Source organism: Dendropsophus ebraccatus, chromosome 5, assembly GCF_027789765.1.
Source record: "Dendropsophus ebraccatus isolate aDenEbr1 chromosome 5, aDenEbr1.pat, whole genome shotgun sequence".
Classification (NCBI taxonomy): Eukaryota; Metazoa; Chordata; class Amphibia; order Anura; family Hylidae; genus Dendropsophus; species Dendropsophus ebraccatus.
Genome location: NC_091458.1, coordinates 57,990,792 through 58,017,883, shown reverse-complemented (window position 1 = coordinate 58,017,883; position 27,092 = coordinate 57,990,792). Strand labels below are relative to the sequence as shown.

General features: G+C 41.6%; 1 protein-coding gene across 1 annotated transcript in view; it reads left to right on the top strand.

Moving 5' to 3' along the window:
• Positions 1-27,092, top strand: part of VDR (vitamin D receptor) — a 99,973-nt gene that overhangs the window by 47,138 nt on the left and 25,743 nt on the right. The window contains exons 3-4 of the mRNA XM_069972224.1: positions 11,769-11,899; positions 25,175-25,359. Of these exons, the coding sequence (XP_069828325.1) occupies positions 11,769-11,899; positions 25,175-25,359 (316 nt within the window). The remainder of the gene's footprint in view (positions 1-11,768; positions 11,900-25,174; positions 25,360-27,092) is intronic.

Below are 27,092 nucleotides of genomic sequence, written 5' to 3'. Positions count from 1 at the left end.
CATGTTTGATAAATCTCCCCCATTGCTTCTATAACTTTTAAATGAAGATTAATATATTTGATTTACTGTGGAAATGTTGATTGTTTGATGAAAACTATGCAGTACATCAATGTTAGTTCTTCTGTGATCTTTTTAACTCAGCCCACCATACCAATCATGGTTAATCACATTAAGGTAGTAATCATGTAGAAGGTGTGTGCTTAGATTGGGTAATGCCTCACCCTCTTGGCAGTCTATGTGGTGCGTGCATTGGAAATGGGTGGACGCAAAACTGATCTAAAAGGTTGTTTCTATGTGACAAAAGTTATTTATAGAGCACCTAGTCTATCATTGGATGTGTTTACTGCAAATGGTTGTGTGTGCAGTGTCTGTGAATGTTAAAAATGATTGTTTAGGAAAATTGAATGCTTTCCTGCTGGTGCCAGTGCCAATGTCAAGGTCAAAGAGAAAAGATATTCTTTTAGATTAGGAAAAAAAGCCACTTTTTTAATGAATATAAAATTTTTGCTTTTAGAAGTAAAATGATCTATCGACCCAAGTATGAAATTGAAAATAAAAGGGTACTATGTGTTATTGTTGTTGTTTCAAATCTGTTATCAGAAAGTTTTATATAGATTTTTTTTCTTTTTTACTTCTATTTAAAGACTTTAAGTAATTATCAGCTGCTCTATGCCCTGCAGGAAGTGGTGTATTCTTTCCATTCTGACACAGTGCTCTCTGTTGCCAACTCTGTCTGTGACAGGATCTGGAGCAGGAAAGGTTTTCTGTAGAGATTGGCTACCTTTCCTACTCTGGACAGTTCCAGTCATGGACAGAAGTGGCAGCAGAGAGCATTGTGTCTGGCTGGAAAGAATACACCACTTACTGCAGGACATACAGCAGCTGATAGGTGCTGGAAGACGAGGTTTTTAAATAGAAATAAATTACAAATCTAAATGACTTTCTGGTACCAGTTGATTTTGGGGGAGAAAAAATACCAGAGTACCCCTTCAAGCAAACTGATAAGCAAAACCAAACGAATGACAAAGATCTATGGTATACAACTAATATGAAGGAGGCCAGAATAGCCTTTTTTAAGAGGGTTAAAATCATCTGACCTTTTATTGAACACTGATACATAGTTTTAGGGTCACCTATTCTACCTTGCCATATCTCTACTCCTGGCAGTTTTAACCCTTTTTATATGCTCTAGTCAAATCCTGACCACAACATGCTGTGTGGCTCTTTCACCCCAGTGGGCAATGATAGGTTTTCAGACATGATGGTGTAGTGAAGATCCCCATATCTGCCATGTTGGTGTTCCTACTTGGCTTAGTAGTTTGCTTATGAGTGTAACACCGACAGGCCTACAGGCATAATACACTGCACCACCACAGAAGTGCAGTGTATTACACCAGCAATTAAGAACTCACTTGTCAAAGTTTCTTTTTTGGAATAATGAAAAAAGTAAAATGTATTAACTGCACCTAGCGCCTCCCCCCCCCCCCCTCCAAAAAAAAAAAAAATCCATTGAAAAATCCTGGATAAAACATAAAAATAACACATTCGTTAAATCTGTTTAAAAAGGGGAAAAAAATTAAGAAATTGCATGATTTCTACTGTGCCAAACTATTAATACTTAAAAAAATATTATTATTTCTGAGGGTACATATTGTATACAGACAAATATCAGACATTACAAAATTACAAATTATTCAAACTGTGGATGAAGCCCTATTCATACATCAGTAATCCTGTCTGTAATTGCAGACTTGCAGCTATGGACAGCATTACCGATGTGTATCAGTAGCTGATTCACTGTATGGGTGATCCATATGGATCTGTAATTGCGGACAGTATAGTACTCATTGAATTAAATGGATGGATCTGTAAAAGGGCCGTGATCCATGATGTAAAAATACTAGTACTACTACTGGTGTGTGAAAGGAGCCTTAGTCTGTTGGTTTGGGACATTCTATTCCACAAACATAAGAAATTAAATGTAGGCAGGCCCAGCACTGTAAGGGTAGAAACCCACTTGCCGGAGTCCCCTCGCTGTGTATTTGCAGCGAGTCTCGCTGCAGATCCTGTCCCTATACTTTCAATGGCAGACAAACACGCAGCAGGGATATACATCCCTGCTGCGAGTTTGTCTGCAGCCCGCCCCATTAACCCCCCGGCCGCCGGAGCTGATACTTTACCTGATCCCGGCCTCGGCGGTTCCTGGTGTCTTCAGCGAGCTGGAGCAGGGACCAGGTGAAGTCTATGCTCCAGGCAGCCGCTGGGCCACAGGGGGGGCGATCGGGGCTGCAGGGGGGCGATTGGGGCTGCGGGGGGCGATCGGGCTGCAAGGGGGCGATCTGGGCTGCGGGGGCTGCAGGGGGGTGATCGGGGCTGCAGGGGAGCGATTGGGGCTGCGGGGGGGGGGGGGGGCCATCGGGCGGCCGGGGCTGCAGGCGGGCGGGCGCGGGGCTGGGGGGGGGGCCACAGGCGATCGGGCGGCCGGGGCTGCGGGAGGTGTTAAAGGGGCTGCGGGCGGCTTGCTGGAGCATATACTTTACCTGGTCCCTGCTTCGGCTCGCTGAAGACACCGGGAACTGCCAAAGTGTAGTAACTGGAGAGGAAGGGGAGTCTGGCTGCTGTGTTTAGGATGGACTGGAGAGGGGAGAGTTTAGCGAGAAGACCAATAAAAAAGAGCAACTTGTCAGCCAAGAAAAAAGTCTGGTATCGCTAGGTCATAGTTTCAGACTAGAAATAATACATCACTTCCTGCAGAACTTACAGCAGTCTTTTACAAATCCGTCTAACTTTCTGGTGCCAGTTAAAAAAAAAAAAATATATATATATATATATATATATATATATATATATATATATATATATATATAATCTGGAATACACTTTTAAGGTGGTCTATAAACATACACAAATAGTTCAATTGAGTGTGCATACTTATTTGAATGGGAAGAGGGCTAAAGGCCAGACACCTGGTAGCAACTGCTTTCCAAGTGGGAAAAAAAGGATTGCTGTGTTGAAGTCCAACAGTCCCCAAATACAGTGGTACCTTGGTTTAAGAGTAACTTGGTTTAACAGCGTTTTGGTTTAAGAGCTCACAGTTTTTCAAAATTGTGACTTGGTTTAAGAGCATTGCTTTGGTTTAAGAGCTCCATGTTCTGGGTGGGAGCGCGAGTGGGGGAGGGACATGGTCTGCATAGCGGGGTCTACAGGACTGTACTCTGACCCAGGAAGTCTCCCTCACCTTCCAAATCATAGCAGATCCACTTCAGGCTGGGGCTTACATCAGGGGACAGGACTATGGGGGTGATCTCTCCATAGCTGTAACCCCTCTCTCCCCGGACAGAGAGCGCTGCATGTATGTGCCCACATCTGCCCCGCTCATTCCTTCATGCTCCCTGCAGTCTCTCTCAGCTCTTGTGTTTCCCATCCTCTCCATTACTGTACAGTAGTTTATGATATCACATATTCTGCTGTTTTTTAATCTTTGTTTCATCTGTTTTACATGTAATTCAGAAAAATAAATCATTATTTTTGGGGTGTGGAACCAATTGTCTGCACTTCTATAATTTCTTATGGGAAAATTTGCTTTGGTTTAAGAGCAGATTTGGATTACAAGCACGGTCCCGGAACGAATTATGCTCGTAATCCAAGGCACCACTGTATTTGCCATTTTATTTATATTAACTAATCATGCAATTTAAAAAATATAATTTTTTCTTAAATCTTGTTTGCCTTTCCATAACTTACTTTCTTTCTTTCTTTCTTTCTTTCTTTCTTTCTTTCTTTTTTTTAAAAACACAACATAAATTCTTAGCAGAGATCCTCCAGCGTTGTTGTTTTATTGGGAATGTATTGAAAATAACATGTCAGGAAAACTGACAGGGCCGCTGTAATAACACTTAATTTTGAAAACTACCACATAGCTGGGAGATGCATTCAGTGTCAATAGATTGTCTGTCTTCTCAAGAGTAAACCATTTTCTGTTCCATATGCATGGTATTGGAGAAGTCAATAGCAATAACTTCTCAGTGTAACTTGCTGCTGTGCTCTCTAATACCTAGGAAGCTAGAACCCATTAACCTGCTTAAATGAGCCAGTTAACCTGTTCTCAGAAGGCATCCGACAATACGCCATCATCTGGTGTTGGAGATTATTAAGAACTTAAATGCACCTTGAGTCTTGTTAATTTTATGACCTTGCTGATTAATTTGCCACAAATGTTTCCTAGTCTGGTAGAAGAAACGGTTGAAAGTTTCATTGATAGGTCCACATTATCTCTGACATACTGTCTGATGTCTATAGAAAAAAAAATGTCTGAAAGTGCCATGCAGAAATAAGAGTGACTGACCAGCATCATTTTGATATTGATAAAGTACATCGGTTACTGTCATGTAATGTGACATTAGTAATCTTTACTCTGTGGTCAGGATTTCCCACCACCACCACAATTGGATTCAATAGGAGGTGCCCTGGCGTAGGTTAGTGCCTGCTTAGCATAATATGTGAAAGTGGTAGAAAGTAAGTTTTAGTTGATGTTTTAGCCCAGAGCAAAGCCAATAAGTACTCCTTTTTATTTTAAATTTTTTTTATTTTACATTTTCAAGACAGTAATGCAATTGTTACATATTATAATGAATACATTATATAATGAATACTCAATATATGCTGATTTCTATAGGTAACATTAGATATTTAGGACTGTATAACAATTATCTCCTTCACATTATATTAAAAAAAAAAAAAAAAAAAAACAATTGGAGACATACTGACAATATTTCTGTCCGTGAATGGATTTCCCCACAAGTAGCACGTTTTAGGGCTTAAGGGGTTTAACCATTACCACTGGGAGCCCAATCATCTTTTTAAGGGACTCTATCATCACCCTGATGTAGAGTGAACTGGCCCTAGTACTAGGGATGGTCCGAACCTGCCGAGGTTCGGGTTCGTATGAACCCGAACGCTCGGCATCAGATTCCCACTGTCTGCCCGCTCCGTGGAGCGGGCGGACACAGCGGGAGGAATGCCTGGAAAACTGGGATACAGCCTATGGCTATGGCTGTATCCCAGTTTTCCAGGCGGTCCTCCCGCTGGATCCGCCCGCTGCACGGAGCGGGCAGACAGCGGGAATCATTACCGAGGGGTCAGGTTCGTACGAACCCGAACCGAACTCTGTTCGGACCATCCCTACCCAGTACCTTATAGCTACAGGACACAACTCTACGATGCTGTGCTTATCACTCTATGGTGGGGCAGCAATTTAAGAAAATTAATGTTCTGTCTCAGCTCTCGGTAACTAGGCAAGAGGGTGGAGCCACAGCGGTATCTAGTCACACTGCCCCCACCCTTTTCCTAGTCACTAATGCTTGACTGGCAGCCTGAGCAAAGCCCAGCTTTTAGGCTGCCAATCAAGTGCAAGTGGCTGGAAAGAGGGCAGATGCAACATGACTACATGCCACTTTGGCTCCGTCCTCATGCCTAGCTACTGGGAGCTGAGACCGAGCATTAAAGATGGATTTTTTTTTTTTAAAGGGGTAGTGCGGCGCTGAGAAATTATTCACAGAATAACACACACACATTACAAAGTTATACAACTTTGTAATGTATGTTATGTCTGTGAATCGCTATGTTATGTTCCCCGTGTCCCATCACCCCCACCCGTGTACCCGGAAGTGTTGGTGCATTATACATTACCTGATCTGTGTCGAGGGCCGTCCGCCATCTTGTGCCAAACGTCATCTTCGTACGGCCGTCCGAGTCGCTGCCGCCCGTCCCCCCTCCGCCGCGTCACAACTGTGCTCAGCCACGATTGGCTGAGCACAGTTATGCTCAGCCAATCGCGGCTGAGCATCGGATGATGCTGCAGAGGGCTGCCGGCATTCGGGACAGTCGGAGCTGTTCGACGGCCGCCCGAAGAAGACGTCACTCACTGAAGATCAGAGACTGGTGTCGGCACGTGACAGGTGAGTATAGCGCACCACACTTCCGGGTACACGGGTGGGGGTGGTGGGACACGGGGAAGGGGGCCATTCACAGACATAACATACATTACAAAGTTGTATAACTTTGTAATGTGTGTTAGTCTGTGAATAATTCTTTACCGCCGCACTACCCCTTTAAGTTGGCATCCCTTTAGAGACTGTTGGTCAGCTGTGTTCAGTAGCTATACGGTACTAAGGCCAGTTCACGTTTTTATCAGGGAGGTGATTGGTTCCCTTTAAATGGGGGACCCAATTTTTGTGGTGTATATTAGTAGCTGTGCATGGGCACTGCTGTTCTCTCTCAGAAAAAATAATTACCCATAGTGTCATATAGAGCTCTATACATCTCTCCTTTGTGGCCATCCACTTGGTCTAAACTTCAGCAATCTAACATCTATACTCTGAATAAGTGGTCAATGTTGTTAGTGGTAAATCCCTTTTAACTACAGTATCATTTGAGTTTTGGAGTTTTTTTGCAGACAAAACTAGGAATGGATAAAAAGGAGACTTCTACAGCTTTCTGTCATACTTCTCGCTCCAGGCTCCATTCTAGCTGCTAGGGCTTTGGGAATTACAGGTCAGCCTGGCTCATTAATGTTGAATTCCTGTTGTGTATTAACACATACCTAATACTCTCTTTGACTTTTCATTTTGAAAAGAGTTTCAATGGGATTAAGAGATTAAAGGGGTTGTCCCATGAAGCAAAGTTGGTAAAATCAGATGTGTACACTTGTGATGTCACTGTACAGTGTTTTTTTTTTTTTTTTGTGCACACACTTTCCCACAATTCCTCCTGTATTAATTGCACCTACTTGAACTTATGAATAAAATAAAAACTGTATAAAAAACACCTGTCCACCTATTCAATCAATCACACTCCAACCTCTCCCCTATGGCCAAGACCAAAGAGCTGTTTAAAGCGACTCTGTACCCACAGTCTGACACCCCCCCCCCCCCCCCAAACCGCTTGTACCTTTTTTTTAGATAGCTGCTCTTAATCCAAGATCTGTCCTGGAGTCTGTTCGGCAGGTGATGCAGTCATTGTCCTAAAAAACAACTTTCAAATTTGCATCTCTGTGTCAGATTGGCGTGGTCTAGAGTACCCATTCCCTAAGATTATGACACCCCTTCGTCCCTCCTACCTGCCCTCTTCATCATTAGTAATGCCCCTATTACAATTTCTCCTAATTATCACCTGCCTAAACACTGCACATGTGCTGAATCGTTAAGACACTTGTGCAGTGTTCAGACAGGTGAGGAATAGGAAAAATCCTGCGGGGGCATTCCTAATGGTGAAGAGGGCGGGGAGGAAGGATGGAGAGGCATCACAATCCTAGGGCACACACACTCTAGACCACGCCAATTTGATTCAGTGCTGCAAGTATAAAAGTTGTTTTTTTAGGACAATAACTGCATCACCTGCCGAACGGACCCCAGGACAGATCTTGGATTAAAAGCAGCTATCTAACGGTACAAGCGGTTTGGGGGGGACAGATTGGGGGTACAGAGTCGCTTTACAGACACCATGGACAGAATTGTAGATCTGCACAAGGTAGCGTAGGCTACAGGACAATAACTAAGTAGCTTGGTGAGATAGCAATGACTGTTGACACAATTATTAGCAAATGGAAGAAACCTTGTGCTCCTTAGTATTTTTTGGTGTAAGTGTGATGTGCACAGCCCTTCGTCAGATTTACTAAACAGTGTAGCTCGGTGTATGTGTGAATATGACAGCTTACTCCAGTTTTTTGCCTTCTTGACATTTGTGGCCGTGGTTATCCGTAAGAATATTCTCAGCCGGGATTTATCATGTGAGAATTTTGAAATTTTCGCATTTTCGTTCGCATCTGTACTCCAGTCCCAGGGTAGCGGAACTTTTTTAACCAGGGTCAATTCATGAATACCTGCAGTAAAATGCACAGCGCCAGGGAAGCTATAGCAGGTGATTTATGAACCAACATGTGAATGTTCATAAATACCTTACTAGGCTGCAAACATATAAGCCAGTGCACAGTGCTAAAAATATTCGCAAAAAAAGGTGCAAATGATAAATGTCACCCAATGTGTCTGTCCATCTTCCTCTGTCTGGGGCTCAATGCAAGATCTCACCTCGTGGGTTAAGGATGATTCTGAAAAAGGTCCTGAATCAACCGAGAACTACACTGGTGGACCTGTTCAAAGACCTGAAGAGAGCTGGAACCACAGTCTCAAAGATTATCATTAGTAACAGGATTAAAATCCTGCTGGGCACACAAGAACCCCTTGCACATGCCAGCACGCCTTGGCTCATTTGCAGTTCACCAGTGACCATCTAGATGATCCAGAGGAGGTATGGAAGAAGGTTGTGTGTTCAAATGAGACCAAAATACAACTTTTGGCATCAACTTTACTTGTATTCTATGGAGGAAGAAGTATGAGTACAAGCCCAAAAATACAGTCCGTGAAGCATGAGGATGGAAACATCATACTCTGGAGGTGCTTTCCTGTAAAGGGGACAGGATGACTGCACCATATTGAAAGGAGATGCAGATGTGTAATCAGCTGATTACAGGACCAAGAGTCTAATCCACACTAGGTATAATAAGCGCAGGAGTATTCAGATTTGCACACAATGGTGCAACCAGGGATCATCCAGAGATAGATGGCATAGTAAACATATACTCTTTATTGCAACGCGTTTCGACCCTATATTGTCTAACATGGGCCTTTATCAAGCAACCGTTGTGTGCAAATCTGAATACTCCTGCGCTTATTATACCTAGTGTGGATTTGACTCTTGGTCCTGTAATCAGCTGATTACACATATGCATTTGCTTCTCCCACCGTCGGTGGTGACGTCCCCCAGTACAGCTGCGGAGTACACCCCTTTATGCTGCATATAGAGTTGTGCCTAAATTTTGCACAACCTATCCAGGTGAGTGGATCCCTGTAAGATCCAGCTACCATTTACCTGGTCATCCTTTATTACACGAGGAAGCGCCCCCTGTCTCTCTCTTTCTCATATTGAAAGGAGAATGGATGGAACCATGTATTGCGAGATTTTGGCCAACAACCACCTTCCCATAGTAAGAGCATTGAAGATGGGTCTTTGCTTTTCCCCGGCCGAACTCACTAAGAGGCGAACCTGCGCCCAGCACACCAAATATACACCTGCTTCCAGCAGGTGTATGCAACTATAAAATGAAAATTGGCTGTGACATTTTGGCCATCAGTGTCTGATCATCGGCGGTCCACCACACAGCATTCCGCCGATCAGCTGTCTGCCATGTTGCCTGCAATACACAGTGAATGAAGTTGGAAACAGACAGATGTACATTCTTTGGCAGCCATGCTGGGTTACCGCCTTTCATCCTCTATTAAAATCATTGGAAGCTAAGCTGCGTAAGCAAGCATGGCCACTACACAATATTCGCAGCCTTCTGCTAGGTCATCAGTAAAAATGACCGTGACAGAAAGGGGGGTAAATTATGTCTTTGCTTGTTTACAGAGACAATGACTTTTTTTTTTTTTTCTGTTTTTTGTTTTGAGCTTTTTGCTTTATCAAAACTATATTTTGGGAGTAGTTTTTCTTTAAGTGCTTTCAGTTCCTCACGTTTTTCTTGGCGTAATGTAAGTCAGTGTAGATTGTAACGTACAATTTACACGGTGCTTATTTATAATCTTGTGGTGCAACTAAAAAAAAATTTAATGGCAGAGTGGAAAATGTAATAGCATTTGCTTTAAATAACCAATATTTTTTCCTCCACATTGCGGTGTCTCTGCTTTCCAAGTACACTCGTGGTTATTATGAATAACATAATTTCCAGCGCTGAGGCATTTTTAGACACTTATGTGGCACCTTCACGGACGTTTGTAAAACCAGCCCTTGTCCTCTTATTGGTTCAGAGTCGTTCTTGTCAGAATTTTTGGTTCCCATCCTAGTTTATTTCTTCTGCTCTGAAATAGATCCTTGCCAGCCTGCCATATTCTCGTTTGTCTGTGGGCACATGTTTCCTGTTTTTGATATTTTGCTGTATATGTTTGTTTTTTTACAGGGAACATTTTGTATCTTTTTTTTTTTTTACTTCTGATAAAGCATTAACATGAATGTTTTGTCTACCGTGAATGATATGCATTCATAAATTGTAGGCTAACATCCCTTCTATTCTTGGGATACCATACCGTTCAACTTGCCCTTGTAAATGAGTTGGAAAGTGACATATTTTATAAATCTGGTGAAACAATTCATTTAGTTATTTCCTATTGCAATTAATAGTTTTTTTTTTTTTCTTTTTCTCAGCCAGAATGGGAACTTTTTATATAGCAGTTTTTATTTTTAGGTAACTGGATTAGAGATGAGCAAATTTACAGGAATAATGAAGCGAAGCTGTGCCATGCTGCTCCTCCCTGGGTGCTGGGAAAAGCTGGATCCAGTCCTGAGAAACTGAGAGAAGTTTCCTAGGACTGGATCCAGCACCTGGGGAGGAGCACCAGGGCATTGAGGGGATTGCAGAGATAAAGCATTTTGCTTACAGCATCTGAGATCTAGGGCTGGGCGATATACCGCGAAAATACCAATACCGTCTCTGGCGTCGGTTAACCGACTTCAAGTTCGCCAAGACGGTATCTGCAGTACTTCTATGTCCCTGTCTAAACTGTAAGAGCTGTAAGACACCAGCGTGTCAGAGCAGCCAGCTAACCTCCTGGCACATCTTAACAGAGCGCCCCCAGTACGGCTCAGCCCAGCCCCGCATGGCCCTGCGTGTCAGAGCACACAGAGGTGTGGCATCCGATCCCCGCCCGCACGGCCCGGCGTATCGACTCGCCCGCTCTCCGTACAGCCCGGCATGTCAGAGCGCCCCCCCCCCCCCCCTGGATCCAGCACGGCCTGGCATGCCCCCCCCGTGCTCCAAGCACGACCCGCCGTGTTAGAGCTCCACAGGGTCACAGGCGCCCATGTCCCGATGACGACTGCCCGACACTGAGCTCAGAACCCAGGGGAGCACAAAGCCCCAAGGGTCCCCACCAAGAAATAGAAGCGTTGAGTGGGTAAGTGACAGAAGTGCTCTGAGCTGCACTGTGTGAAGGGTCCCTTGTTGTACGAGGGAGCAATGCTCTGCAGGCTGTGCTCAGACTACAACTCCCAGCATTCACTGGAAGACCTGCGGCCACTGCTGCTGAGATTTGAATTGAACCCAGTGAAATACAACCCCCAGCATTCATTAGGATCCCTGCTAAGAGTTGTAGAGGTCCACAAGTTGCACATCATGAACTATCTGACTATCTATCTATCTCCTATCTATCTATCTCATGCAAGGTGGTTGAACTACAGCCTCCAGCATTCATTGAGAACCCTGCTGCTGAGAGTTGTAATTGGCCACAAGCTGCACATCTTAAATGAACTGTCTATCATGAAAGAGAGTTGAACTACAACTCCTAGCATTCACTGGGAGCCCTGCTGAGAATTGCAATAGGCCACAAGTGAGATCTCTATGGGGCAATTTGGTTCAGCATAAGCTCTAAAGAATCTAAATGCCAGGAAATTTCTAATGAAGATTATTTAGAAAGCTATATAATTTTGTATTTTGGGTACAAAAAATAAGTCTCTGCTAAAGTGATTATTGCCCTTTAACACCTGTAAAGTATGACTGAATAATACTACTTATCTATACAGTACAGTTGGGGGATTGCTAGCCCACCTAAGTGCAAACCATTACAATGTTTTGTATTCTTATTTTCATAATTTTTTTTTACCAGGTACATTGTTCTTTTTAGTGATTTGGTTTTACATCTTCTGCTTTGCTTTGTTTTTAGGAGGAGCATGAAGAGGAAAGCTGTTTTTACTTGTCCTTTTAATGGGGACTGTAGAATAACAAAGGATAACAGGCGACATTGCCAGTCCTGTCGACTTAAACGTTGTGTCGATATAGGCATGATGAAAGAATGTAAGTATATCTCAATATAAATTGTGTGTTTTTTCTTTGTAGTACCTTGTATCACAAAACTATGACAATGTTAAAACTTTGTTTTAATTGAATTCTTACTTACAGTACAAAAATATAAGTGTTTAGTCATGGTTGCAGTTTTTGCATATACAGTATGTCATGCATTGCTTCCATGCAGAACTGCAGTTGGAGTTTTTGTATGGAGTTTTTGTATGTAATTTTGTGTAAGAAACATGTTCTCTCTGTTTTTGTCACATTTTTTTATATTTTGTCACCTTTTTTATACAGCCGAAATCAATTAACTTGGTATTTAATTCTGGCCATAAGTAGCATTAAGCAACGGGCGTTCACGGGGAATACAGCTCATACAGCGTGAGAACATAGCCTAAAGATGAATTTCATGTGAGAATAGCACTTGATATTTTGGTTGTATCGATAGAAATAATGATATGGTCGCATCCGTTATTTTATACCCTCTATCACACTGATGCAGCCCCCAAAATATAAATCACATCTTGAACTCTCCTATATAGCACATTTAACTTGAACGGATGGCCATTTTTTTTTTTTGTAATAGTCTTACAATGTTAAGCAACTTGATGTTAACAAGTAATCTGCTTCATTAGTATACAGGTCAACTGCACTGACCGTATTAAAAACACATCCATGTCCTTATCATAGAATTGACTCACTCAGTTTTCCACAAGTTAATTAGTAAACACTGTTATAAAACCACTGATTTAGAGAACAGTAACGTGGACAGATATAAAAATAGAAAGTCGCATGGAATCTTTCTCTGTGCCAAAAAGTCACGTTTTTAAATATCCTGTAATTATTGATGTAATTTCTTGGGTTCACCTAAAATCAAAACTTACATCTAAGTAATTTTTACAATAAAACATCAGTTTGAAGGAATATCCCTTTTTTTAAAAATTTTTTAAATATTCTGCAGACTGAGGCTATGTTCCCACTACATTTAAACTTTGTTATTTTATGACAATGACCGGTACCTAGTGAGTACATAGCCTAAAGCAGTGCTTTTTAAACTTTTTCTATGGGAGCCCTCACCAGACTGACCAAGAGGATGCTGGGGCCTCACCATCTGTGTTGGAAGTCCATGCAAAAATACCCTTAATTTCTCTCCTAAACACTCTATAATAAAATAAGTACAAAATTAGCCGACAATGTTCCTAAACCAGAGATTTTTACAGCCAGAAAAAGAACTGTGCAGCTTATAGCTACTTTCGTGGAAATTGCCTTCCTATCTGCGCCTCACCAACAACTAGGGGGCGCCTCATTGGTGAGGCCCGCTTCAGTTTGAGAAGCACTGACCTAAAAGGACTTTTTGGAGAATAAAAATGTGCACTTGCAAACATGATCGCTGCCATTTTGTTGGTGCCCAGTTTCCACTGCTTAGCACTGCCTGATCCTGGTCTAAGCACAAGGATTTAGCCAGCCAATGGCAGAGACAGGTCAATACTGTGGCCGATGATTGGCAGAGCAGCTGCTTATGTGTGCTGGGACATCACCAAGAAGTACTGAGCAGCAGCCTTTTACATTGGCTGATTATCGTGCAAAAAATTATTAAACAGACAAAAAATGGTGGTAGTCAGCTCACCTCCAGCATGAATCCAAAAAAGGTCCCAATAGATTAGAGGGTGGCTTCGACCAGCTGCCAATTCAGGGTGAAGGTAACAAAGAGGTGGTCCCAGCACTCTGTAATTAAAAAAAATCAAAAAACTTTATTGCATTTCAAAAAGGAGTAAAAAGCTCATATCATGATTTGTAGCTTACCATGATATGAGCTTTTTACTCCTTTTTTGATATGCAATAAAGTTTTTTGATTTTTTAATTACAAAAAATTACTACATTGTTTGAATCTAAGCGATGAACGATCAAATGTTGCACGAAGATTCATTCATATGTCATTGATCACATCTTTTGAGCTGACCTCAAAATCGCTGTTTATTATTCTCAAATCTTTCAGCGTAAACACTCATAATTCATGGTATATAGATATGAAACAATTACGATCAATTACGATCATTCACAGTATATATAAACGCAATACAATTGTAATTATGATTGCATTAATGACTTTACATAGCAATATATCATCTTGTTTTAACGCCTGTTGTTTTAAAGAAAAAAATTGTTGCCTGTCGCTCGCTAAACAAGCACTCAAGCAATTTATCTGTACGTGAAAAAAGACCCTAAGGGTATGTTCACACTGAGTACAACAGGTGTGTCTCAGTGTCCCTTAGCCCATCTATGGGAGAGTATGCGCTCCTCCGCAGCCGCCGCTCTCTGCTCAAAGAAGTGACTTGTCACTTCTTTGAGCAGAGAGCGGTGGCAACGGAGGAGTGAGCGCTCTCCCATAGACTGGCTATGACACACTGAGACAGGTGGGATTCCGCGGCAGAAAGTTCCGCCGAGAAATTCCGCCTGTTACTCAGTGTGAACATACCCTTAGAGAGACAATGGTAGGAGAATGCAGCACCTGAGTGTGCTTTTTAAAAAAAATAAATAAATAAATTCAGCCCAGCCTGGCCAAATTTAACCCCTTAGCGACCCATGACGTATCTGATACGTCATGGTGCAGCGGGGGGGGTTCAGAGAGGGGTCCCGCCGGGACCCCGCTCCGAATGGAGCTGATCCCGGCTGACATGTGCAGCGGGGAAGTGCCTCTATTAGCAGGCACGGGTCCCATTGCCGCACCAGCTAATTATGCCTCTAAGTGCAGCTGTCAAACCTGACAGCTGCACTTAGAGGCTTTGATCCACATGTCCCTGGTGTATAGTGGGACATATCTCCCCCCCGCAGGCCATAGCAATCTATGACCGATCTGATCGATCTTTGCTGTGTATATACACAGCATTGATCTCTATGAGAGATCAGTGCTGTGTATATACAAGTCCCCCAGGGGGACTTCTAGTTAAAGTAACAATAAAAGTAAAAAATATTTTTTTATTAATAAAAAATCCCCTCCCCTAATAAAAGTCCAAATCACCCCCCTTTTCCCATTTTATAAATAAACAAATATATTTAGTATCGCCGTGTGCGTAATCGCCTGAACTATTAATTAATCACATTCCTGATCTCGCACGGTAAACGGCGTAAGGGCAAAAAAATTCCAAAGTGCAAAATTGCGCATTTTTGGTTGCATCAAATCCAGAAAAAATGTAATAAAAAGTGATCAAAAAGTCGAATATGCGCAATCAAGGTACCGATAGAAAGAACGCATCATGGCACAAAAAATGACACCTCACACAGACTCATAGACCAAAGCATAAAAGCGCTGTAAGCATGGGAATAGAGGGATTTTAAGGAACATATATCTGTTAACAATGGTTTGAATTTTTTACAAGCCATCAGATAAAAGAAAAGTTATACATGTTACATATCGTTGTAATCATAACGACTTAGCAACATGCATAACAAGTCAGTTTTACCATAGGGCGAATGGCGTAAATGCAAAACTCCCCGAAATCAAAACAAATTCCTTTTTTTTCAATTTGACAACGCAAATGATTTTTTTCCGGTTTCGCAGCATATGTTATGGAAAAATAATGCCTGTCATTGGAAAGTACAATTGGTTTCGCAAAAAATAAGCGCTCATATACAGTACATCTCAAGTTGAAAAAATGCAAGCGCTATGGACTTTTAAACATAAAGTGGAAAAAGCAAAAGTGCAAAAACGAAAATTGGCTTTGACCTTAAGGGGTTAAACAGTGAATTTTTAAAAGCATTTAGAAAAATACGCTTGGACGTGGGCACAATAGACGAGCCAGGGGAGGGTGGAGGCTGATCTATGCATCAGTTATTGTGAATGATGTATTTTCTATACACTGGTGTCACCTTTCACTGTGATCCTGTCTGTGATGTTAAAAATAATACTGCTGGAAATGTCAGCTTAGTTCGAGGGCCCTATTACACGGAAAGATTATCATAAAAATATGGTGGTGTTCAAATTTAAGCCATATTCTTTTTTTCTTAGATCAAACAACTAAAATTTGCTTGTGAGCTGACCATAAAATCATAGTTAATCGTTCGCAAATCTCTCCGTAAATCTACACGATCGTTTATATACTCGATTGTACAAACAATCGTAATTGGTGATGATATTTAATGACTGTTATTCTTGTTTTATAGTGAAAGCTTTCAGGTCGTTTGCAAAAGTGCTTTTTTGTGATTGTTATCGTTGCTTTAAACTAGCACAATTGTGAATGGGTATTAAAATCATTTGTGTAGAAGAGAGCATAAAACTATTTTTGTGGTAAAAATCGACAAATGCATATTAACAAAAGCATCTTTATTTAGATAGAGGGCTCCTCGACCCCTTTGGCCACTCTGCATCTCCTGGAGGTGGTCGGGAAAACGGCCAAGGCTGGTGCGTTACACAATTTGTGTAACTCCCATTTGCTCTTAATGGGAGTTGCATATAAAGCATAGCCTGTGAATTAGGTTTACTTAACCTGGGGAGGTGGGGCTACGCCATTTGCGCAACTCCCATTAAAGTCAATAGAAGTTACACAAATTGCAGAACTTGCTGACTTGGCTTGTTTTTGGATTTCTGACTACTTATGGCAGCTGAGAGCAGGCCAGAGGAGGAGGCCAGGGAACCCTCCATATAAAGATGGGTGTGGGGCCCACATCTAGGGGACACGTATGGTATAGCCTGTAGAGAGGGAATCGAAAAAATAGCGGGAGAGGGGTTGCCCTTGAAACTTTTTGCTGTGTGGTGTAAATAATGCTTTACATTTTTTTTTCTATGGGTCAGTATGTTTATAGCCACAACAAATATGTAAAGGTAACCCATATGTCAAGGTGGCTTTGTAAGGTAATTAATGACATGCAGGGTTATGGTGTCCTAGGGGTGATTTTTTTAATATTCATTTGGCTTTGTTTCTGGAATGCTGTGTACTGAGGAATCTATGATAGGTAAGAAGGCTGAGTTACAAACATCCCAATAAATCTTGAATGATCTCACTGACTTACAGTAGGGACCACCAGGTTTGCATTAGAGCAGGCCAATGGGAACAGAGCCTTACAGAGTTACTGCTAAGCGGCTTCTGTAGGTCACATATTTAAAGGGATTATCCAGTGAAAATCTTTTTCTTTCAAATCAACTGGTTACAGAAAGTTATATAGATTTGTAATTTACTTCTATTTGAAAATCTTTCTTTTCAGTCTGACATGGTGCTCTTTGTTGACATCTCTGTCCAAGACAGGACCATAAATAATTTTAACTGTCTGTATATGTAGAAAATAGAATTTATAGGGCTGCATGCTCCCAAGCACATTCACAACCGTTGTTTTACCACTGTCATTTAATGGCTACAATTAATCTGCATGGGATAGCAGGGTTTAGTAGCATTTATAACATAGAATACACAAAGCTACATTACAGCTTCCTTTATTGCTGGATGGCCAGTACACAGATAGATAGAAGGCATCTTGATAAAACTGAAGAGTATGAAACAATATAAACTTTAGGAAAATACTGCAATACAAAAGTGTAAGGCTCTCTATAAGGTGTGCTACAAAAGTGCACGTTCCTGTATAATACTGTGCTGTACATAACCTCTTTTTAGAGGGGGGTGGGGGTTGTCAGGAATAAAACGTTTTATTTGAAGCCTTTGTTATGGTTCTTCATGGTAAAGTCAATAAATAGTTTGTATAGTATCTAATTATATATTTTTTAATCTACCCGCTGAACTGTTTACCCTTTACATTTTAAGCCACAGTTCTTGTCATATGTATTCCACTGAGAATCATATAAACATATTTCAGTCTAGCACAGACCCTCTCTTACAAAGTTGTTTTAAGGTCATCAAGTCCTTCAGAAATATACAGTATGCCTTATTAGCTCCTTTAAATAAATGCGACCAAATTTAGGAAACATAGGGCTTGTTCACAGAGCATGGAATTGACATCTGTAATCTGTGCAGACTTTAGATCTTCAATTGATTTTACTGGGCGAATCCATGTGGAAATGAGCAAAAACGCGACCTATCTGTTTCTGCTGATTATCACGTTTACACCCCTGCAGCCTGATATTCACCCCCCTTGAGCCTAATGTATACCCCTTTTTAACTCCTTCGGGCATCAGTCAGTAGGGCCCGGGACCACGGCTATTAGCTGGCGTGGTCCGATCACAGCGCCCGCTAATTATACATTTAAATGCAGCTGTCAGTTTTGACAGCTGCATTTAAATGTATTTCCCCCTTTTCCTGGTGTCTAGTGGGGGGATCTCCCCCCTGCAATGCGATCGCGGAGGGGAGATCCCTTATATTTACTGGGCTTGGGCTCAGCCAGTGTCGCGCTGAACGCTGATCCTGGCTCGGCAATCCATTCATCTGGTCTGCAGCAGACCAGAGTAATACAGCAATGATCTCATTGATCATTGCTGTATTAAAGCGACTCTGTACCCACAATCTGTCCCCCCCCCCAAACCACTTGCACCCTCGGATAGCTGCTTTTAATCCAAGATCTGTCCTGGGGTCCGTTCGGCAGGGGATGCAGTTATTGTCATAAAAACAACTTTTAATCCGGCAGCGCTGTGTCTAACGGCCGAGGCTTACATTTGTATATGCACAAGAGGGAAGCGAGTGCTGAGCTGACAAATCTGCACTTGCTCCAGAACATCGGGCTGTGTAGAACAGTCTTAGGACCCCTTTTACCATAGGTGTCCAATTGGCTTAAAAAATTTTTTGCAACAGGACAATGACTCCAAACATACAGCCAATCTCATTACAAATTATCTTCAGTGTAAAAAAGAACAATGAGTCCTGAAAGTGGTAATATAGCCTTCTGATCTCAACATAATCAAGAGTCAGAAGAACCAACCACAGCAGATCTGTACCTTATCAACAACGTAAACACCAGCAACAACCACAGCAGATCTGTACCTAATCAACAACGTAAACACCAGCAACAACCACAGCAGATCTGTACCTAATCAACAACGTAAACACCAGCAACAACCACAGCAGATCTGTACCTAATCAACAACGAAAAACACAGCAATCGGCACCACTACCCTCCTCACCCTGGATACCTAGCCACAGTCCCAAGTTACAAAACAGTCTGCTTACTAGTCATTATGGTGGTGCAACCTTCTCCAAGGTGCAGGGCAGCAACACAATATGTCCACAAGGAAGGAAGCCGGGGGCACTTGCCCAAATCTTCAAGTGACCCTTTATTTCACTTAGTGCAGCATAAAGTCCAGCATGTTGCTGTGCAAGCGAGGACTCTGAACAAATGCTTACTGGTAGCAGCGGTTTCAGGAGCACGCTAGCTTTTTCAGACCTCTTCTACTGAAGTAGCGCACGTGCATGTGGAACTGCTGGTACCTGTGAGTGTGTCTTCAGCGTCCTCGTCTGCACAGCGACATGAAGGATTTTATGCTGTACTGTATGAAATACGTCACTTGAACATTTTGGCGAGTGCCCTCCGCTTCCTTCCTTGTGGAGATCTGTACTTAGTTTTTCAAGCTGATGGAACAACCACTCTGAGTTCCTTCAGAAACTGTGTGCAAAGGCACACTAAATGTTAATTTGACTTAGGTTCTCTTTTTTTCATTCACTTGGCATTTTGTTAATTGATAAAATAAACTACATGTAGAAACTATGGGGGGCATGTATGAAAAGGTGTAAATGCCTTTTTTAGGCGCAGATGGGAAGATCGGTGTAAAAATATTCGCAAATGGTATTATGTAGAGGCAATGCGCCTCTACATAAATCCCCTGAGCTCCAGAGCTGTGGGGACATTTGTAAGCCCGGCCTAAAAAACGCCGGACATCATAAGTGTCCCCCTATATTTATAAACTATAGTGTGAACTGAGCCGTTCTATATTAACAATTCTTTCTGAACAACATCTTTCTTTGCTGATTAGTTGCAAAACTTTTGTAATGCAATGCAAGCCACATTTAACAGACTTGTGGATAATGTTTATCTTCTGTTGTATTTAGAGTCTTTAATTAAAAGAAAACTCTTCCATTTCCTTTATCTCCAGCCAGACTATATGGCCTATGTTTTTACATCCGCGCTTCCAAGCAAGTTCTAAAAAAAATTAAAAAAATCGATCACCCTTGTCTTCTAAAGGAAATTACATGGCTCTGCTCGTGTTTTTCCAAATTTCATTCTTAGCCTCTAATAGATAATAGAGAGGCAACAGGCAGCATATAATTATAATGTTAATCTTTTTCCAGTTTGCTGAACAAATTTAGAGGGAAAAGAAACAGATTAAAAAACTTATAAACTGTCTGACCTGACTTAAAGTTGACAACTTCAAATAAAAATCTTGTAAAATGTTTTAAGAGAACCTGTTATCACTTTCATGCTGCCTGAATGACAAGTCACCGAGGTGGTCCCTAATGGTTTCTCCCCAACTAACCAGCCGTGATTGATAAATCTCTCCCTTCACCTGAAGCAAATATGTACTGACCACCACCCACCCCAAACCGCCAGTACCATTCTCTAGTTATCACTTTGCCATGTTCGTTTCCGGGGTCGTCCTTCCTCCCGGGGCCTGTATTATGGTTAAAATCGAGTTTTATTTTCTATTTGTGTCATCAGCAAACAAAAATAGTGTTCAAATTAAACCCTTGTGGCACTTCACTTGTAACAATACCTATCCTTTAACCAACTATATAAAAGGACCAGCCATCAGCCGAGGAGTGAGTGGCTAGTCAGCAAATTTGATCATTTGTGTTGCTAGTAATATAATTATCGGTTGTACATCTCTTTTGTCTAAGCAGCTGATGTGCAGCCAATAACAAGATTTATTATTATTATTATTATTATTATTATTATTATAATATTAGTATAGTGCTAACAGATTCCACAGCACCTTTTTTTTTTTTTTTTAATATGTGCACACAGTACAGGGGTTACATTTATACATTACAGAATTAAATCAGTTCTTAAATTAAACAAGTGCTTTATTTGCCGATGGTTAAGCCATTGTACATAGAAACCAAAAGCGCTTATAGGTGTTGGGTGAGCCAGTCACCCCCCCAAATGTCTTAGTACAGGTTAAAAGTTCATGGAATTATTTGAGATATAGAGTGGAAGGTTAGGGGACAGCAGAGGTGAGTCTTTAGGGCATGCTTGAAACGGAGTTATGTGAATGAATCTAATGTCTTTGGCATGCCAGATAACTGGTGCAGCAAGAGCAAAGTCTTGAAGGTGGGAGTGTGAGGTTCTGATTATGGACGAGATTAGTGTAAGATCATTAGTAGAAGATAGAGCACGGATAGGATGGTGGAAATGAGGGAGATGTATGGAGGGGAAGAATTGGCAGTGACTGGCACAGGGGGGAGACATCAGTGTAATGGCTTGAGTGGAAGAGGAGTCTGGCTGCTGCATTCAGGATAGACTGGACAGGGGAGAGTTTAGAGAGAAGATGACCAATTAGTAGGGAGTAACAGTACTCAAGAGGAGGATGGATAAGGGCGACAGTAAGAGTCTGAGCTTTGTCAATGGTAAGAAATGGGCAGATTCTGAAGAAGTTTTTGAGATGTAGGTGACAGTAGCGTGCATGAGCTTGAACGTAGAGAGTAAAAAATAGATCTGAGTCTCGCATAGAAGTGTGAAAAAAAACAGGAGAAAGAGTCCTTGAGGCCAAAAGAGCAGAGTATGGAGAGGAGGAGCTGATGGCCTATGGTGTCAAACGCTGTTGAGAGATCAGCACGGAATACTTTCCTTGTGACTTGGCCTTCAAGAGATCATTTTACACCTTGATAAGAGCTGTTTCAGTGGAGTATAGGGATCAGAAGCCAAACTGTAGGGGTCGATTAGAGAGTTATCAGAGAGATAGCGGGTTAGGCAAGAATAGACCAAACGTTTCAAGAGTTAGGGTGGGTTCAGACTGAGGAATTCTTGCGGAAAATGACCGCGGAATTCCGTCAGCTGTCCGCCCGCACGGGCACGCGCTTTTCCACCGGCTCCATAGACACCATTCTATGGGCCGGCGTATTCCGCTATACGCTGAAAGAAGTGTCATGTCACTTCTTTCAGCGGATCGCGGAATACGCCGGCCCATAGAATGGTGTCTATGGGGCCGACTGAAAGGCGCCCAGATGTGCGGGCGGACAGCTGACGGAATTCCGCTGACATTTTCCGCGAGAATTCCTCAGTCTGAAGCCCCCCTTAAGGGAAAGAAGGTAGATTAGAGACAGGTCAGTAGTTAGATGCACAAATTAGGTCCAATTGGTTTCAGTGGTGGGGTGTTAATAGAATGTTTGAAGGAGGATGTAAAGATACTGAAGGAGAGGGAGAGGTTGAATATTTTATTGAGATGAGTAGTGACTGCAGGAGAGTGACTGAGTGTGGTGTGAGGGAATAGGGTCACTAGGGCAGGTAGTAGGATGAGAGGAGCTCTAAGACTTCTTCCTCTGTCAGTGAATGAGAGTGATGAGGAAGTGGAAGAAGGAATGGGAGTTGATGTCAGAGGGTCAATTTTAAGGCCCTATTACACAAAACGATTATCGTCTGATATCGGCTGTGTTATAGAAGACAACGATCAGCCGACATTAACTATGTCGGCTGATCGTTGCAGCCGTTTGTCTTTTAACATATTAGCAGCGATCTGCTGCCGTTGCTCCATGGAATAGGAGCAGCAGCAGACTACTGCTATCTCCTAGGGGCTGCCCAGACGATCAAACGATCACCCAGACGGCCCTCCCTGTACTCACCCACTCTCTGCCGACGCGTGGAATAGCGCCATCAGCTCGTTTGCTCCTCTCTGTCGCCCCATGTAAAAGGGGCTTTAGATTTAAATTAGGAGGCCAGGTCTTCAGCATAGAGGTCAGTAATAGGTGTCTGAACTTTGGGCTTAAGAAAAGAGTTAAAGGTATCAAAGAGGCTTATTGGATTGTTGGACAGTAAAGACATGAGAGAGAGGAAGTAGGCTTGTTTCGTGAGGTTAAGGACAGAGTCATAGGTTTTGAGGATGAATATACAGTGTAGGAAATCTGTGAAGGTTCTCGATTTCCTCCACAAACGTTCAGCAGTCTTAGAGCACCACCGAAGAAAGCAAGTTTCCGGTGTGTCAGGCCTGCTGGCATCTGTGGCGGGGTATGCAGAGAGTAAGGGGAGGTACAGTGAGCACCAATCTGCAGTTATTTGTGCCTGTACATGGCTCAATATTTTGGGCTATGTAAGAGGATTTTGCTGAAACCTGACATGGTCAGGGTATATAGCTGGGGAGAGAGCACAGCAGATGTGTGATACTCACTCACCACTCTTTAATTCAGACAATATATACTTGCATTGTCAAAATTAGCTGATTAGGAGAGGGGAGTGGATTTCACTGCTGCTGTTTTCTCTCCCTGGCTAAATCTCCTGATCACAGAGGATCTTATCAGTGAGACCTTCTTCGATTAATAACTTTTCCCATGTATGATGATATGTCAAAAGTTATTTTTAATGACTGTGACTAGTTAGGTCCACTTGTCACTGAATTCTCTATCGGTGGTTTATAAGGGAACTGAAGTCTAGATAGGTGATATCCACAGCACCGCCCTCATCGAACACTTTTGTGACAAAGTCAAATCAATTAAATTAATCTGAGATGATCTGCCCTAATGCTGCGTTTACACGGGAACAATTATCGTGCGAATTCGCACAATAACGATCGAATTCTAACGATAATCGTACGTGTAAACGCTGCGAACGATAAAATGACGAACGAGAAATCGTTCATTTTGATCTTACAACATGTTCTATAATCGTCGTTCGCAAAAAATTCGCAGATCGTTTAGTGTAAACAGTCGTTTGCCGATTTAACCAATGTGTGAGATAGGCTTAAGCGATCGCAAAACGAATTTCCGTACGATATATCGTACCGTCTGCAGCAGCCAAAAGCAAACGAGTGCCGATCTCATTGATCTCTGCAGCATATCTATGCTGCAGAGATCTCTATGAGAGATCAGTGCACTTATACTAGAAGTCCCCTAGGGGGGCTTTTAGTATAAGTGTAAAAGTTAAAAAAAAAAAAGTGTTGTTGTCAATAAAAATCCCCCTCCCCTAATAAAAGTCAGAATCCCCCCCCTTTTCCCAGGTTATAAATAAAAGTAAATAAATAAATAAACAAACATGTTTGCTATTGCCGCGTATGTAATCGCCCGAACTATTAATTAATCACATTCCTGATCTCGCACGGTAAACCGCGTCAGCGCAAAAAAATCCCAAAGTGCAAAATTGCGCATTTTTGGTCGCATCAAATCCAGAAAAAATTTAATAAAAAGCGATCAAAAAGTCGTATATGCGCAATCAAGGTACCGATAGAAAGTAAACATCATGGCGCAAAAAATTACACCTCACACAGCCCCATAGACCAAAGGATAAAAGCGTTATAAGCCTGGGAATGGAGCAATTTTAAGGAACGTATATTTGTTAACAATTGTTTGAATTTTTTACAGGCCATCAGATACAAGAAAAGTTATATATGTTATATATCGTTTTAATCGTAACAACTTGAGGAACATATATAACGTGTCAGTTTTACCCCAGGGCGAATGGCGTAAAAACACATACCGCCCAAATAAAAGAAATGCGTTTTTTTTTCAATTTCACCACACTTTGAATTTTTTTCTGGTTTCGCAGTGTACTTTATGCAAAAATTCAGCCTGTCATTGCAAAGTACAATTAGTTACACAAAAAATAAGGTCTCATGTGGGTCTCTAGGTGGAAAAATGCAAGTGCTATAGCCTTTTAAGCACAAGGAGGAAAAAACGAAAACGCAAAAACGAAAATTAGCCTGGTCCCGAAGGGGTTGAGCCATGCTAGTTTGGGTGGTGAGATGGTTTCAAACCTGGTTTGCAAATCCTTATTAGACCGCCAGCTAACACCATGATTCATATACCTAAAACTTTTAATTCCACATTATTGCTCTAACCCGATTTGGAGTTGAGGGGAGGGGTGCGGTTGTTTACTAAAGACCTCTTTTGAGCCTGACCATAAAATCATCATAAATTGTTTGCAAATGTTTAAATTATGCACACATCGTTCATTCGTACACTAGAGTTTACAAAGGATCGTAAATATGATGCATTGTATATACACACCTTTTACATTATTTAAACTAGACATTAACTAACAGGGCAAATTCATTTTCAAAAACATGCTAGTGGAACCTGACCTGTGTTCTGTTGGGTTGAAATTTAGGTTTATGCTTTGTTTCCTTGTAACCCGCACTAATGTTCTATAATGACCTCCCAATTTATTTTATTGGATATTTTATTGGATTTTTTTCTACTACTGTTATAGTTATCCTAACAGATGAAGAAGTCCAGAGAAAGAGGGAGATGATAATGAAACGTAAAGAAGAAGAAGCCCTCCGAGTGTCTCAAAAACCCAGAATATCTGAGGAGCAACAAAAAATGATTGAGGTCCTATTGGAAGCACATCGCAAGACTTTTGATGAAACTTACTCAGATTTTTCACAGTTCCGGGTAAATATCCTAAATTATTGTAGTAATTATAACAATCAAATAATTTTTACAATAGTGTCCTTTCTTGAACTCAAAGAGCCTAAGCGTAGTCTCTCACTCATGTGCCAGTCTGTAAGTAGTTCATTACACCAAATCCTATAAACAATCCAGTCCAAATGTTTTGATTCTTCTGATCCTATATGAGAACATATAACTCAGAAGTCAATAAGAATTCTACTATTTATGGACTGCATATTGTTTTAATCATTGCAGAGCACTGTTGTTTTCTATGACTAATGATAATTTACGAGCATAGGCAGGGCTATCTGTGACTCATGCATACTTACAAACCCCAACATGCCCGGAAGTGCGTTGCTTTTTATTCTAAACATTAGAAGAAGAATTCTTGCTAAACTGTGATTCATTTGAAAAACCTGAGCATTTAAAGGGGTATTGCAGTTTTGGATATATTAGATATATTTATTTATATTTAGATATATATAGATTAGTTATACATTTGCTAATGAAAATGTGAAACCCTTTATACTTTCAGTAGTAATTTCTCATATTTTTCCAGATCTTTATAGTCTGGTCGTGACATCACCATTTTTTTCCAGAAAGTGAAGCCTTTTATGCAGTAGTAAGTGCAGGGAAAAAAGCCCTTTATGTGCATTTCCTTTAATAAGTGTATATTGGTCATTTGTATAACTTTTGGGGGGCAATACAATACTTAAATAAAAATTTTCGCCAGACTTCTCCTTTAACTGTAGTGACAGCCATATTTAACTATTTAGCTGCTGGTAAAAATACAGCAGACCTGCCCCCGCTCGTGATTTAGTCCTCGGGTCCCTAGTCACTGACTCCTCGCTCAGCCAATGAGTGCGCTGTCCTGCTGCAGCCAGTGATTGCCTGAGGGGGCCGTCAATGAGCAGGGCTCCAGAGACTCAGGAGCGCGGGCAGATAAGAAGCTGCTATTTAGTATTTTTCCATGCTCCTAATTAGTATGACTGACACTACATTTTCACGGCTAAATGAAAAGATCCATATACTCTAGTGATATGAAGTATCTCAGTGGATTTGCTGTAAAACTCGCATTGTAAAATACGCTGCAAACTGGTTACACGTGAACACACCCTGAATCCCGAAATTCCCAGTGGAGCAGAATGGCCATTGAGTCTCCACACGTCTTTATGACACTCTCCTTTAGGAGGACTAGTATGCTATAAGGAATGTTTGCATTGTACTATTAGGGACCATTCATAGTACCATATCACAGTGGATTTTTACAGTGGATTTCACGCTCACAGTGCAATCCGCTGCAATACTGATTACTATTAAAATCTATGGCGTGCAATTTTCATTCCATTGTGAGAATATAGTGCCATAGAGTTTTAAAACTTTAGCGATTTAGTTTCTGTAATGCCAAATAACAAAGATCATTCTCACCTGTCTGCCCCTCTGGTGCCCTCCTGCAGCGTCCCACAGTCCCCCGCTAAGTGGCACCCTGCTTAGCCAATCACTGGCTGTGTCAGTGCAGCGATTGGGTGAGCAGGACACCCAGAGATACCGATGGAGGGTGCGGGGGGAGTAGGGACAGGTAAGAATTGTTTTAAATCACAGCAGCTAAATATCTGTTTTACAACGCAACACTATATTTTCACAGTGCAATAAAAATCTGCTGCAAGAATGAAGTGTCATGATTTTAATAATAATCAGTATCTCAGTAGCAGGGGCATAACTAGAAATGGCTGGGC